At 36.1% G+C, this 15,249-nt stretch overlaps 1 protein-coding gene across 8 annotated transcripts in view; it reads left to right on the forward strand.

Moving 5' to 3' along the window:
• The window catches only part of SH3BGRL (SH3 domain binding glutamate rich protein like), a 108,147-nt gene extending 94,701 nt beyond the window's left edge, over positions 1–13,446 (forward strand). For 4 of the 8 annotated variants that reach the window (XM_078363093.1, XM_054251490.2, XM_078363094.1 and 1 more), the window contains one exon: positions 12,116–13,446. In XM_078363093.1, the coding sequence (XP_078219219.1) occupies positions 12,116–12,148 (33 nt within the window). In that variant the 3' untranslated portion in view covers positions 12,149–13,446. Of the gene's footprint in view, positions 1–10,299; positions 10,499–12,115 lie in introns of those variants that run through there. The other 4 variants (XM_078363091.1, XM_078363092.1, XM_078363089.1 and 1 more) reach the window with 3 other exon arrangements.
• The last annotated feature ends 1,803 nt before the right edge of the window (positions 13,447–15,249 follow it).

The raw sequence follows: 15,249 nt of genomic DNA on the forward strand, positions 1-15,249 counted from the left end.
ATTACAAACCAAAGAAGTCTGCAAGTAATTATAGTTAAAGGCATTTCTTGGTAAAGTTTGTAAGATTTGTGTGAATAAAGTGCTGTAGGAGTCCAGAGGAAATAATAAATTCCTACTCAGAAGGTTGGGGAAGAGTTCATAGAGGGAGTAATATTTAACCTGTTGGGGAATTCCAAAATAATGACGTGACACTAAGACGTCTTTCACAGAAACAGCTACAGAAACCATTGCATTGGGATGTAGCTGCAAATGATGGTGTGTTCACAGAGCAGAGTGTAGTACATCATGGCTTCAGAATAAAGCATATTAAATAGAGGACGCTGTATTAGGAGGTGAGATGGGCTATGTAGGTTGGGGTGAGAGTATGATTCCTGTGTTAGGTAATTTCATCTTTATCCTCTGGGTGTCCAAAAACCATGATGATAAATGGAGAGAGAGAATAATATAACCATCTCTGCATTTTAAGATGTGATTTATTTCTCTTGCCTGATTGCTATATCCAGGACTTCCAATACCATGTTGAATAGGAGTGGTGAGAAAAAGCATCCTTGTCTTGTGCTGGTTTTCAAGGGGAATGCTTCCAGCTTGTGTCCATTTTTATAACAGACCTGTACATATATCCCAGAGCCTAAAATAAAAGTTAAAAACAAGATGCAATTTAATCTATGTCTTAAGAAAATACTTTTGGCAGCTATATGGCTTGTGGAATATTGGAAAAATGAGGAACTAGAAATAGGCGCCCCATTAGAGGACACCATAAGAGTTCAGAAAAGTCATTGAGAGGGCCTAAAGCAGAAAGTATACTAAATAAGAAAGACAACTAGTTAACCCACATTGAAAAATTCAATTGATAATAAAAGAAATATGATAAAACGAATTAAAATTTTTATCTGTAATATCAGCAAAAACAAAACAAAATTATAATAGTGCCAAAATGCCAAATATGTATCAAGAATCTAAAAAATATTGGTACTTCTTCACCCAGTGACTTCACATTGGGTATTATAATCAAGTGAAATAATTCTATACATGGAAAAACCTTCATGGATAACAACGTGAATAGAAGTGTTAATTATAATCTTCAAACTTTGAAAACAAATGATATTGAAAAGTACTCTGTGTCAAATAGTTCCATAAAGCAAAAAATCCTTTTGTGTATGACAAATAATTGTTGTATTCTTTTGTGTATTTGATTATTTAAAACAAGATATGTATTTATTTACTATTATTTATTCAATGTTGTCAATATGAAACATTTCTTAGTACTAGCATTTCTTACTTTAAAGTGGAGATGATGGTTTTGAGATATAAAATAACTGATATTTTACTACAAAATAAAAATTTGGTGATGCTTGTGCAGAAAGGAAAATGACTCTTTTGGCAAAGGCATGTTCACTTCTGTTGAAAGAATAGAGTATATGGGTCAGAGAAATGTTCTCATTAGCTTTAGTTGAATTACACTGCTCCAGGGAGGAGCTATGGAGTCTGTCTCTGCTGTGATATTTGAAGCAATCCTAATTATACTTAATTTATCCTATTTTGACTGCATCTCCAAGAAAGACTGCATGTTCATAAACTTAGCTATGGTATTGGTTTTAGCTGCTAGGGGTAAAAAAAAAGGAGAGGTAAAAAGCAGGAAAGAAGCATGGAGACCTGTAATGGCCCAAGCACTGAGTTAGGCATCTCAGGTACATCTAATTTTAACTTTCCACCATCCCTGTAGGCTAGATGTACTTAGAGCCACTTTAGAGAGGATAATTTAAGTAATTTGTCCAAGGATATATAATGATTTAATAGTAGAACTGAAATTTTAGTCCAGGATTATCTGATTTAGAACCAGTGCATTTATGGAATGATGTGTACATTGGGAATAGGGAGGGAGAGAACATCATATACTTGCTGCTAAAGCTCTCTGGTTAATTAGATGACTCATAATTCTGTAAATACTGACAATTTGCTTTTAGGCACTAGTAAAGAGTTCAGATAAATTTACATATTTGATGTATAAAATATGATTAGAAAGGTAAATAATTATATTTATGATGTATTCTAAAGACAAATTACAAAGAATTTTAAATGGGATTTTGTTTTGGATGTGTATGCTAGTGATTTTTCCCATTAAAAATAATAACCTAGAGCTGTAGAATTTATGACAAATTATAGGAAAGATTGATAGAATGTCAGTTTAGGGAAATAAACTTTTTTCCAAAATACTAGTTACCAATGAAAATGAAGACAACATACAAAAGACCTATGAAAGAAAAAGTTGCTATTTTGAAAAGTTGACCAAAATTAACAAACCTTTAGCCAGACTAAGAATAAAAAAGAGGAGAAGATTTAACTAAAAATCAGAGATGAAAAAGGAGGCGTTACAACTTATACTGCAGGAAATTCATAGGATTGTTAGTGGCTACTACAAGCAGTGATATAGGATATACCAATAAATTGGAAAATCTGGAAGAAATGGACAAACTTCTAGACACATACAACCTACCATGATTGAACCATGAAGAAATCCAAAACCTGAACAGAACAATCACAAGTAACAAGATTAAAGCCATAACAAAATATCTACCAGTAAAGAAAAGCCTGGAACCCAATGGCTTTACTGCTGATTTTTTTCAAACATTTGAAGAAATACTTATACCAATTTTACTCAAACTATTCTGATGAATAGAGGAGGAGGGAATACTTCCAAACTTATTTCATGAAGCCAAAATTACCCTGGTACCAAAATCATACAAGGATACATTAAAAAAGAAAGAAAGTAAGAAAGAAGGAAAAAAACTACAGGACAATATATCTGATGAATATTGATGCAAAATTTTTCAAAAATATATTAGCAAACATAATTCACCATTACATTAGAAAGATCGTTCATCGGGACCAAGTGGGAAATTTTTTCTGGGATAAAGTGATTGTTCAATATACACAAATCAAACAAATATACGTGACAGGGATGGAGGCAGCAAACCACATTGCCATGTATGTACCTATGCAACATCCAGCATGTTCTACACATGTACCCCAGAACCTAAAGTGCAATAAAATATATTTAAAAAAACAAAAACAAATCAAACAATGTTACACATCATAACAACAGGATGAAGGATAACAATGATATGATTATTTCATTTGATGCTGAAAAAGCATTTGATATAATACAACATCCCTTCAAGATAAAGTCATAAAATAACACAGTACAGAAGGAACATACTTCAACATAATAAAAGGCATATATGACTGAACTACAGCTAGTATCATGCTGAATGAGGAAAAATTGAATGCCTTTCCTGTAAGATCTGGAACACTATAATGATGCCACTTTCATTACTGTTATTTAACATAGTACTGGAAGTCTTAGCTAGAGCAGCCAGATAAGGAAAATACCTACAGGTTATCCAAACTCAAAATGAAGAAATCAAATTATCCCTGTTTGCAAATGATATGATGTTGTATTCAAAAAGTTCTAAAGACTCCACCAACAACCTATTAGGACTGATAAACAAATTCAGTAAAGTTGCAGGATGCAAAATCAACATACAAAGTCAGTAGCATTTCTATACGTCAACAGCAAATAATCTGAAAAAGAAATATAAGAAGTAATCCCATTTACACTAGCTACAAATAAAATAATCCCATTTACACTAGCTACAAATAAAATTAAATACCTAGGTGTTAACTTCACAAAAGATCTTAAAGATTTCTACAATGAAAATTATAAAACACTGATGAAAGAAATTGAAGAGGACACAAAAAATTGAAAAATATTCCATGTTCATGGATTGAAATAATCAATATCATTAAAATGCTTATGCCATCCAAACAATCTGCATATTAAATGCAGTCAATATCAAAATATCAATGATATTCTTCCCAGAAATAGGAAAAAAAAATTCTAAAATTCATAGGGAACCATAAAAGACCCAGAATACCCTATGCTTTCCTAAGTGAAAAGAACAAAACTAGAGGAATCACATTACCTGACTTCAAATTAAAATACAAGACGAAGCTAATCAAAACAACATGGGACTGGCATAAAGATAGACACATAACCAAGGTAACAGAATAGAGAAACCAGAAACAAGTTCACACACCTACAGTGAACTCATTTTTTACAAAGATGCCAAGAACATACACTGGGGAAAAGAGAGTCACTTCAATAAATGGTGCTGGGAAAACTGGACATCCGTTTCCAGAAGCATGAAACTTGAACCCTGTCTCTTGCCATATACAAAAATTATTTCACAATAAAGACTTAAATCTAAAACCTCAAACTTTGAAACAATTATAAGAAAACACTGTAGAAACTCTCCAGGACATTGAACTGGGCAAAAATTTCTTGAGTAATACCGCCAAAGCACAGGCAACCAAAGTAATCATGGACAAATGGGATCATATCAAGCTAAAAAGTTTCTTCACAGCAAAGGAAACAATAAACAAAATGAAGAGACAACCTAAAGAGTGGAAGAAAATATTTGCAAACCACCCATCTGACAAGGGATTGGTGACCAGCGTATATGAGAGACTCAAACCACTCTATAGGGGCCAGGCATGGAGGCTCACACCTGCAATCACAGCAATTTGGGAGGCTACGACAGATCACTTGAGGCCAGGAGTTTGAGACCATCCTGTCTCTACTAAAAATACAAAAATTAGCTGTGCATAGTGGCACACATCTGTAAGACAAGCTTCTCAGGAAGCTGAGACATGAGAATCAATTGAACCCAGGAGGTGGAGGTTGCAGTGAGCCAAGATTGTGCCACTGCACTTCAGCCTGGGTGACAGAGTGAGACTGCCTTAAACAATCAAACAAAGAAACAAACAAAAAAAAACTATAGGAAAAATTTGAATGATACAGTGAAAACATAGGCAAAAGATTTGAGTAATTATTTGTCGAAAGAAGACATACGAGTTGCAAACAGACGTGAAATTCTGCTAAACATCATTGATCATCAAAGAAATGCAAATAAAAACTCCAATGAGATACCATCTCATCCCAGTTAATATGGCTTTTATCCAAAGGACAGGCAATAATAAATGCTGGTAAGGATGAAGAGAAAAGGGATCATTCATACACTGTTGGTGGGAATGTAAATTAATACAGCCACTATGGAGAATAGTTTGGAGGTTCCTCAAGAAACTAAAAGTAAAACTATCATATGATTCAGTAATCCTACTACTGGGTATATACCCCAAAGAAAGCAAATCAATATATCGAAGAGATAGCTCCAATCTCATGTTTGTTGCCACACTTTACATAATAGCCAAGATTTGGAAGTAACCTTAATGTCCATGAACAGATGAGTGGGTTATGAAAATATGGTACTTATACACAGTAGAGTAGTATTCAGCCATAAAAAAGAATGAGATCCAGTCATTTGCAATAAAACGGATGGAACTGGAGATTATTATTTTAAGTGATATGAGTCAGGAACAGAAAGACAATTGCCACATGTTTTCACTTATTTGTGGGATGTAAAAATCAAGCAACTGAACTCATGGATATAGAGAATAGAAAGATGGTTGCCAGAGGCTGGGAAAGGTAGTACGGGATTCTGGAGAAGTGTGATGGTTAATGGCACAAAAAACAGAAACAGTCAATAAGACCTAGTATTTGATACCATAACGTGAGGAGTATAGCAAACAATAATTTGGTATAAAGTAACTAAGAGTATCATTGTGTCGTTTCTAATACAAACGATACATGCTTGAATTATGGATATCCCATTTACCCAGATGTGTTTATTATGCATTGCATGCCTGCATCAAAACATGTCATGTACCCCATAAATATATATACCTACTGTGTACCTACAAAAATTCAAAATAAAAAATACAACAAAATACTGGTTGTGTAGCCATGTTAGGTCCTTAGAGGAAGAAGGATTTCATGTTAGGACATTTTCACATTATTATGCAACTACCTGTCCAACTATATATGCTATGTCTTTGAGTAGTTTTAGTATAAAGGGCTTTTTGAATTATGTGCAGAAATTTCTGGAAGCTTGTTCTATAAAATGAAACACGATTCATAGTGTGACTCTAAGATATATTCATTTTGACATTCAAACACTATGATAAAGACTCAAAAGAACGTAGGGACTTTCCCTTTTTTGACTAGGCATTTACAAATGTGAGGCATTCTCATTCTGCTATAAACAAGTACCAGAGACTGAGTAATTTATAAAGAAAAGAGGTTTAGTTGACTTACAGTTCCGCAGACTGTAAAGCAGGCATGGGTTCAGAGGCCTTGGGAAACTTACAATCATGGTGGAAGGCAAAGGGGAAGGAAGCACATCTTCACATGGTGGGAGGAGGGGTGGAGGTAGGTGCTATGCACTTTTAGACAAATAGCAACAAAGGGATGGTTCTAACGCATTAGAAACCACCCCGCATGATCCAGTCACCTCTCACCAGGCTCCTCCTCCAACACTGGGAATTACAACTGGACATGAGATTTGGGTGGGGATGCAGAGTCAAACCATATCATTCTGCTTCTGGCCCCTGCCAAATCTCATGTTCTTCTCACATTGCAAAATGCCATCATCCCTTCTCAACAGTCCTCCAAAATCTTAACTTCTTTCAGCATGAACTTAAAAGTCCAAGTCCAAAGTCTCATCTGAGATGAGGTAAGTCCCTTTGGCCTATGAGCCTGTAAAATAAAAACTAGTTACTTCCAAGGTATAATAGGGGTACAGGCATTCGGTAAATGCCCCTATTACAAAAAGGAGAAATTGGCCAAAACTGACAAAATGGCTCTATGTAATACTGAAACCCAGTAGGACAATTATTAAATCTTAAAGTTTATAAATAATTTTCTTTGACTCCATGTCTCACATCCAGGGCACACTGATGCAAGGGATGTGATCCCAAGGCCTTGGACAGCTCTATCCTTGTGGCTTTGCAGTGTACAGCCTTGGCAACTGCACTCATGGGCTGGTGTTGAGTGCCTGTGGCTTTTCCAGGCACACAGTGCAAGCTGTGAGTAGAACTACCGTTCTGGGGCCTGAAGGAGGGTGGCTCCTTTCTCACAGCTTCACTAGGCAGTGCTCCAGTGGGGGTCTTTGCGTGGGTGCCCCAACCCCACATTTCCTCTCAGCACTGCCCTAGTAGAGATTCTCTATGAGGGCTCCATGCTTGCAGCAGACTTCTGCCTACACATCCAGATATTTTCATACATCTGAAATCTAGGCAGACTCCGAAGCCTTAACTCTTGCCCCCGAGCACCCACAGGCTTAACACCATGTGGAAGCCCCCAAGGCTTGTGGCTTGCATCATCTGGAGCAGCAGCCTGCCATATATCTTGAGCCCTTTTAGTCATGGCTGTAGCTGGAGTGGCTGTACCACAAAGTGTCATATCCTGAGGTTGCACAGAGCAATGCAACCTCAAAACCATTTTTTAATCCTAGGCCTCCAGTTCTTTGATGGTAGGGGCTGCCATGAAGGCCTCTGAAATGCCCTGGAGGTATTTTCTTCACTGTCTTGGCTATTAACATTCAGCTCCCTTACTTATGCAAATTTCTGCAGTGAGCTTGAATTTCTTTCCTGAAAATCTGTTTTTATTTTCTACCATATGGTCAGGTTTCAAATTTTCCAAACTTTTACTCTGCTTCCCTTTTCAATGAAAGTCACAATTTCAGACAATTTTTTTGTGAATGTATATGAGCTATGCGGTTAGAAGCAGCCGGGCTATATCCTGAACACTTCACTGCTTAGAAATTTATTCCACGAGATACCTTAAATCAGGAACGTCCAATCATTTGGCTTCCCAGTGCCACAATGGAAAAAAGAATTGTCTTGGGCCATACATAAAATACAATGACACTAATGACAGCTGATGAACTAAAAAAAAAAATACCAAAAAAAGTCTTACAACCTTTTAAGAAAGTTTATGTCTTTGTGTTGGACCACTGATATGGTTTGGCTCTGTGTCCACACCCAAATCTCATCTTGAATTTTACTCCCATAATTCTCACATGTTGTGGGAGAGACCCATTGGGAGATAATTTGAATCATGGTAATAGTTTCCCCCATACTGTTCTAGTGGTAGTGAATACGTCTCACAATCTGATGATTTTATTAGGGGGTTCTGCTTTTGCATCTTCTTAATTTTCCCTTTCTGCTACCATGTAAGAAGTGCCCTTCTCCTCCTTCCATGATTTTGAGGCCTCCTCAGCCATGCAGAACTGTAAATCTAATTAAACATTTTTTTTTCTTCCAGCCTCAGGTGTGTTTTTATCAACAGTGTGAAAACAGACTAATACAATAAATTGTTACCAGTGGGGTGGGGTGTTGCTGAAAAAATACTTAAAAATATGGAAGCGGCCAGGTGCAGCGGCTCACGTCTGCAATCCCAGCACTTTGGGAGGCCAAGGCAGGCAGATCACTTGAGGTCAAGAGTTCAAGACCAGCCTGGCCAACATGGTGAAACCCTGTCTTTACTAAAAATACAAAAATTAGCCAGGCATGATGGCATGTGCCTGTAGTCCCAGCTACCAGGGAGGCTGAGGCCAGAGGATCCCTTGAATCTGGGAGGCAGAGGTTGCATAAGCTGAGATTGTGCCACTGCGCATAAGCCTGGGCGATAGAGTGAGACATCATCTCAAAAAAAATGTGGAAGTGACTTTGTAACTGGGTAACAGGCAGAGGTTGAAACAGTTTGGAGGGCTCAGAAGACAGGAAAATGTGGGAAAGTTTGGAACTTTCTAAAGACTAAAGGCTTTGATCAAAAGCTTGTTAGTGATATGAACAATAAAGTCCAGCCTGAGGTGGTCTCATTGGAAATGAAGAGCTTGTTGGGAACTGGAGTAAAAGTGACTCTTGTTATATTTTAGCAAAGAGACTAGTGGCATTTTGCCCTTGTTTTAGGGATCTGTAGAACTTTGAACTTGAGAGAGATGATTTAGGGTATCTGGTGGAAGAAATTTCTAAGCAGTATAGCATTCAAGAGGTGACTTATATGTTGTTAAAGGCATTCGGTTTCATAAGGGATGCAGAACATAAGAGTTTGGAAAATGTGCAGCCTGTCAATGTAATAGAAAAAAAAAACCATTTTCTGAGGAGAAATTCAAGCTTGTTGCAGAAATTTGCATACATAATGAGGAGCCGAATGTTAATTTCTAAGAAAATGGGAAAAATGTCCACAGGGCACGTCACAAGTCTTCACGGCAGCCACTTCCATCACAGGCTCAGAGGCCTAGGAGGAAAAAAATGGTTTTGTGGGCCAGACCCAGTGTCCCCATGCTGTGTGCAGTCTAGGGACTTAGTGCCCTGCATCCCAGCCATGACTAAAAGGGGCCAAGGTCCAGCTCAGGCCGTGGCTTCAGTGGGTACAAGCCCCAAGCGTTGGAAAATTTCATATGGAGTTGAGCCTGTGGGTGCACAGAGGTCAAGAATCGAGGTTTGGGAACCTTCATCTAGATTTCAGAGGATGTATGAAAACATCTGGATGTCCAAGCAGAAGTTTGCTGCAGGGTTGGAGCTCTCATGGAGAACCTCTGCTCAAGTAGTGCAGAAGGGAAATGGGAAGTTGGAGCCCCTACACAGAGTCCCTACTGGGGCATCACCTAGTAGAGTTGTGAGAAGAGGGCCACTGTCTTCCAGACCCCAGAATGGTAGATCCTCTGACAGCTTGTACCATGTGCCTGGCAAAGCTGCAGACACTCAACACCAGTCTGTGAAAAGAGCTTGGTGGGAGGCTGTACCCTCCAGAGCCACAGGGGCAGAGCTGCCCAAAACCATGAGAACCCACCTCTTGCATCAATGTGACCTGGATGTGAGACATAGAGTCAAAGAAGATTATTTTGGAGCTTTAAGATTTGACAGCCCTGCTGGATTTGGGACTTCCATTAGGCCTGTAGTCCCTTTGTTTTGGCCAATTTCTCCTATTTGGAACAGCTGTATTTACCCAGTACCTGTACCACTCTTGTATCCAGGAGGTAATGAACTTGCTTCTGATTTTACACTCTCATAGTTGGAAGGGACTTGCCTTGTTTTAGATGAGACTTTAGACTGTGGACTTTTGGGTTAATGCTAAACTGAGTTAAGACTTTGTGGGACTTTTGGTAAGGCACGATTGGTTTTGAAATGTGCGGACATGAAATTTGGAGGGGCCAGGGGTAGAATGATATGATTTGGTTCTTTCTTCTCACCCAAATCTCATCTTGAATTTTATTCCCATAATTTTCACCTGTTTTGGAGAGACTCATTGAGAGATATTTGAATCATGAAGGCAGTTCCCCCCATACTGTACTCACGGTAGTGAATAAATTTCACAATATCTGATGGTTTTATTAGGGGTTTCCATTTTTGCATCTGCCTCATTTTCTCTTGCTGCCTCCACGTAAGAAGTATCTTTCACCTTCCACCACGATTCTGAGACTTCCCTAGCCATGTGGAACTGTAAGTACAATTAAGCCTCTTTTTCTTCCTAGTCTTGGGTATGTCTTTATTAGCAGCATTAAAACAGACTAATACAGCCACATTCAAAGCTGTTCTGGGCCACATGCAGCCCATGGACAACAGGGTTGACAAGCTTGCCCTATATCATCTTTCTCAAGTTCAAAGTTCAACAGATGCCTTGAACTGGGGCACAGTGACACCAGTCTCTTTGCTGAAACGTAGTAGTTGTGACCTTTGCTCCAGTTTCAAATAAGTTATCTTCATCAGAGATTCCACCAGCCTGGACATTATTGTCCTTATCACTTTCAGCATTTGGTCACGACAATTTAGCAAGTTGCTAGGAAGTTCCAAACTTTTCCTCATCTTTCTACCTTCCTCTGAGCCCTCCACATTGTTCCAACTTATGCTCCAAAGTTGCTTCCACATTTTCATATATCTTTATAGTAATATCTCACTTCCCAGTTCCAATTTTATATATTAATTTATTCTCACACTGCTATAAAGAACTTTTAGAGACTGGACAATTTATAAAGAAAAAAGAGGTTTCATTGACCCACAGCTCCAAAGATTATACAGGAGCCATGACTGGGGAGCCCTTGGGAAACTTACAATCATGGCAAAGGGAAGGAAGCACATCTTCACATGGTGGCAGGAGGGAGCGGGAGAGTTTCTACACAGTTTGAGACAAGCAGCATTAGGGGAATGGTGCTAAACTATTACAAACCACCCTCATGATTAAATATCCTCCCACAAGGTGCCTTCTCCAACACTGGGAATTGCAATTTGACATGGGATTTGGGTGGGGATACAGAGCCAAACCATATCAACAAGTCAGTAGTATATTTCATTGTTCTTTAAAGGACACAAAGAATGAATTTTGGGATTGTTTCATATTTTCTTCTTTCATTTACTTTTGCTTTTTGGGGGTAAAAATCTACTGTCTCTTTTAGCTTTTCTCCCTTCTCTTGGACCTAATACTGGGACTCATTTGGACAGTATCAGTCCTCCTGAGACTGTCAAGTATTGAATTATTGACAGGTGTTTTAAATGATGTTGTCTAGCACTCTCGATTTCTACAACTTAAGTCTGATATTTCTTCTTCTGAAGTCACTCTTGCCACCCATCTTTAGTTCAACAAACTTTCCTTGAAGTTTTTTTTGTGTCAAGTATTATGTTGAGTTCCAGACCACACATATAGGTCAGAGTTCCTATGCTAGAGATGAGTACCTCACTCTCCAGAGGAGAAGGAAGAAAACCTGATTTTTTATTGTGTGTACTATCATAAAGCATGAAAACTATAATAATTTAATGGATAGTACATTTTCTAAGTAATATAACTTTAATTAACCAAAACTCAACTAATTTAAAATTTTAGGTAACCATGTTTTTGAATACCCAATTTTCATGAAAAATTACACAAAAGCAAACTAGCTGACTATTTTAAAGTAAAATATCAATTATAACTGTATATCACTTGCTTTCATGGAGGTATTTCAAATCATTAGGGACGATTAGGTAGTCTTTTAGTAAATCTATTTCTAGACATCTGTTTGTATTCTATAGTTTTTCTGTTATGCATTTTTTAAGAAATCTCTTCTGGGGGCTTTTGTATATTCTTAGTAGTTAGAACTAATGTAATCTAACTAAAATACACATGGGTGTTTGCTCTGTGATGTTTAAACTTATCTGTTTTGTTTGTTTTTCATTTCAGGAAGCAGAAGTGCAAGCAAAGCAGCAAGCATGAACCTTAAGCACTGTGCTTTAAGCATCCAGATAAATGAGTCTCCACTGCTTTTATAAAATAGCGGAATTAGCTTTGCTTCAAAATAAATAGACTTAATGTTGAAATAATAGATTAGTTGGTGTTTTCACATGCAAACATTCAAAATGAATACAAAATTAAAATTTGAGCATTATGGTGAGGAGAATGGGATATTAACATAAAATTATATTAATAAGTAGACATCATAGACATAGTGTTGTTACCTGCCAAAACATCCTGTGTACACCAATGATTTTTACAGAGAAAACACCCTTCCCTCCTTTTTTGCCATTTTTATGGCAGCTTAAGTGTATCTCTGGCTCTATGTTAAAAGGCGGGGAGGGGAGAGAAAAATAACCTGTCTCTTACTCCTAAGTTGCCTCATTTATTTTAATGAACAAGAATATGTACCTTTTTGATGCTATATTATTGTGATTAAATAGTACTTGCAGGTAATGTTTATGATATGTTAAACATTGTAATTTCCTATGGTAATTATAACATTCCCATTCTTTTGTAGATGAAACTTTTATGTATTGAACCACAGATTTTCCAAGCTTCTAAATGTAGCCTTTATTGCATATTGCAGTAATCAGAATAGATATCTTTCTACACATAAAAAAACAGTAGATTCATTCAGTGGACAAGTTCCTTGTTTAACAGCTATGATGGAACGATATTTCCAAGTTGATTGTCTCAGTGAAATATGCATATGTATATCATGGAAGTGGGATGCCAAGTAAGCTTAAAACGGCATTCTCTAGCAAAGAGATTAGATTTTTAAATAACTCTTATAAAATAGGTTGATGATTATTTCCCAAGATTGGTTTCCCTTGAGTTTTTGCTAAAACAAATCTTAGTAGTTTTGCCCCTTTAAAAAAATTTGCAATCATTAATGCTATTATTCCTAAGGTATCTTACCTCCTTCTTTCAGTTTAGTCTAAGCAGCGAGAATCTTTTCTATGCTTCTATTCCAGCAAAAAGTAGAAGTATCAAATAAAAAGGGCAACTTTTAAAATATTAAGTCTGAAGACTTCTAAAAGGACAGGAAACATGGCCTAAATAATGAACACAGAAGGTTTATATAGTACTTTAGTTTCATACTAGTTTATTACTAAAAGCAAACACCTCTTACTTTAAACTACTTTTTCATATATAACTATTGTATGCTAGTCTTACTTTTTGCCAAAATCAACATATAATGAAGAGATGGTTTTGTTTCATGAGATTCAAACTTGATGTTATGCTTTAAAATAAACTCTGTACTTTTAGAAACATAACATATGTGTTCCTGGAGTTTATATAATAGTAAGTTTAGAAGAGTAGTGTCGTTTTTTAGAGGGTTGGGAATACAAAAAAAGAAAATAATAGAAAACAATTTGACTGCAATTCATGTTTTTTGTTTTCTAAGTTTTGTTTTTAGGGCTTTGAATCTCGCAATACATATGGGATCAACTGAAATATTTCATTTTTATGTTCACAAAAAATATAAAAACTCTAGAGAAGACAGCGTGCTTTTTAATACCTTCTGGAAAATGCAAAGAAAAAAACATTTTTAGTCAATATTTTCTTTTGAGCTTTACTAAATGTTGCTGATGATACTTCCAATATTCTATGTGATCATTTTAATTTTTGTTTTAATATGAAATAAGTTAACATTGTCAAAACACGCAATCTTTAAAAATAGATATTTTTGCAAAGTTTACGTAACTTAAAATTAACATATATGTATATTTAAAGTAAAAGGTTTAAGTCTTCCTAAATTGAAATATTTTATTTTGTCAGCTGAGAAATATGTTTTTTAGATGCAAAAAAGCAAGTGAAATTCTGAATATTAAGATGAGTTTAATTTAAAAAAATTTTTCACAATATTTGGCTGGATAATATAATCTTTGCTACTTGTTGTATTACATTCATCATGTTTCTGTTTGTAAATCAGATGTGCTCATTTGTTATGTTCAGTTTTTTAGCTGGTTTGTTCTTGGGAATATTAGACCGTAAGGAAGATTTTCATTTTCACCAAACAATGCAAATTGGATGTTGATTGCATTATTAAATTGCAACATTTTTTTTGGAATCTGAATGTAGGGGCAAACAGAATTTTAAAATACAAGTTGTTAATTACTTGCTTGGGAAAGTTTAAATACAGAAAATTTTGGTGAAATCAGATTTCATCACACGTATTCCATTCATTCAGCAAGAGGAAAAAGGAGGATTCACAAGGATTTTATTACCCAGATAGGGATGCTGAAAATATTGAAAAGTTGATCTAATGTTTTTAACGTAAAATACATATATTTTTTCTATTTTGTAGAATTCCTACAAAACTGATTAGAAGCATTCACATTTGATTAATTTGAACCTTCTAGTCTTCTGCTCCCACCCATCACTCTTCACCTGTATCTATTATCACCTTCCTTTATTTAGCAAACAAAATTTTGAAATCCTATGTAGAAAGTACTATAATGTTACTATAATAATAATTATTTTCACACAATTATCTTTTCAACGCCTTTACTGAGATATGATTCACATACCATAAACTTTGCTCATTTAAAGAGTATAATGCAGTATTTAGTATATTCACAGAATTGTGCAACCATCACTACAATTTAAGTTTAGAATGTTTCATCACCCAACAAATAAACTCTAACCAATAACAGTGATCCCCCATCCACCACTCCATTGGCACTATACAAACACCAACTTACTGTCTGTCTCTATGGATTTGCCTATTCTAGACATTTTATATAACTAGAATCACACAATATGTGGTCATTTTTGGTTGGTATCTTCTAGATACCACATTTTTGAGTTTTACCCATGTTGTACCATGCATTAATACTTCATATGTTTTATTGAATAACATTCCATTGTATGGATGAAATCATATTGCATTTGCCCATTAATCAGTTGATGGACATTTGGGTGATTTCCACTTTTTGGCTATTATGCATAATGCTGCTGTGAACATCTGTGTACAGTTTTTTTGTTTGAACACCTGTTTTTATTTCTTTTGGATATATATGTAGAAGAGAGTAATATGATTATTCTATGTTTAAAAATTTGAGGAACTGTGAGAC

This window comes from Callithrix jacchus, chromosome X (assembly GCF_049354715.1).
Source record: "Callithrix jacchus isolate 240 chromosome X, calJac240_pri, whole genome shotgun sequence".
Classification (NCBI taxonomy): Eukaryota; Metazoa; Chordata; class Mammalia; order Primates; family Cebidae; genus Callithrix; species Callithrix jacchus.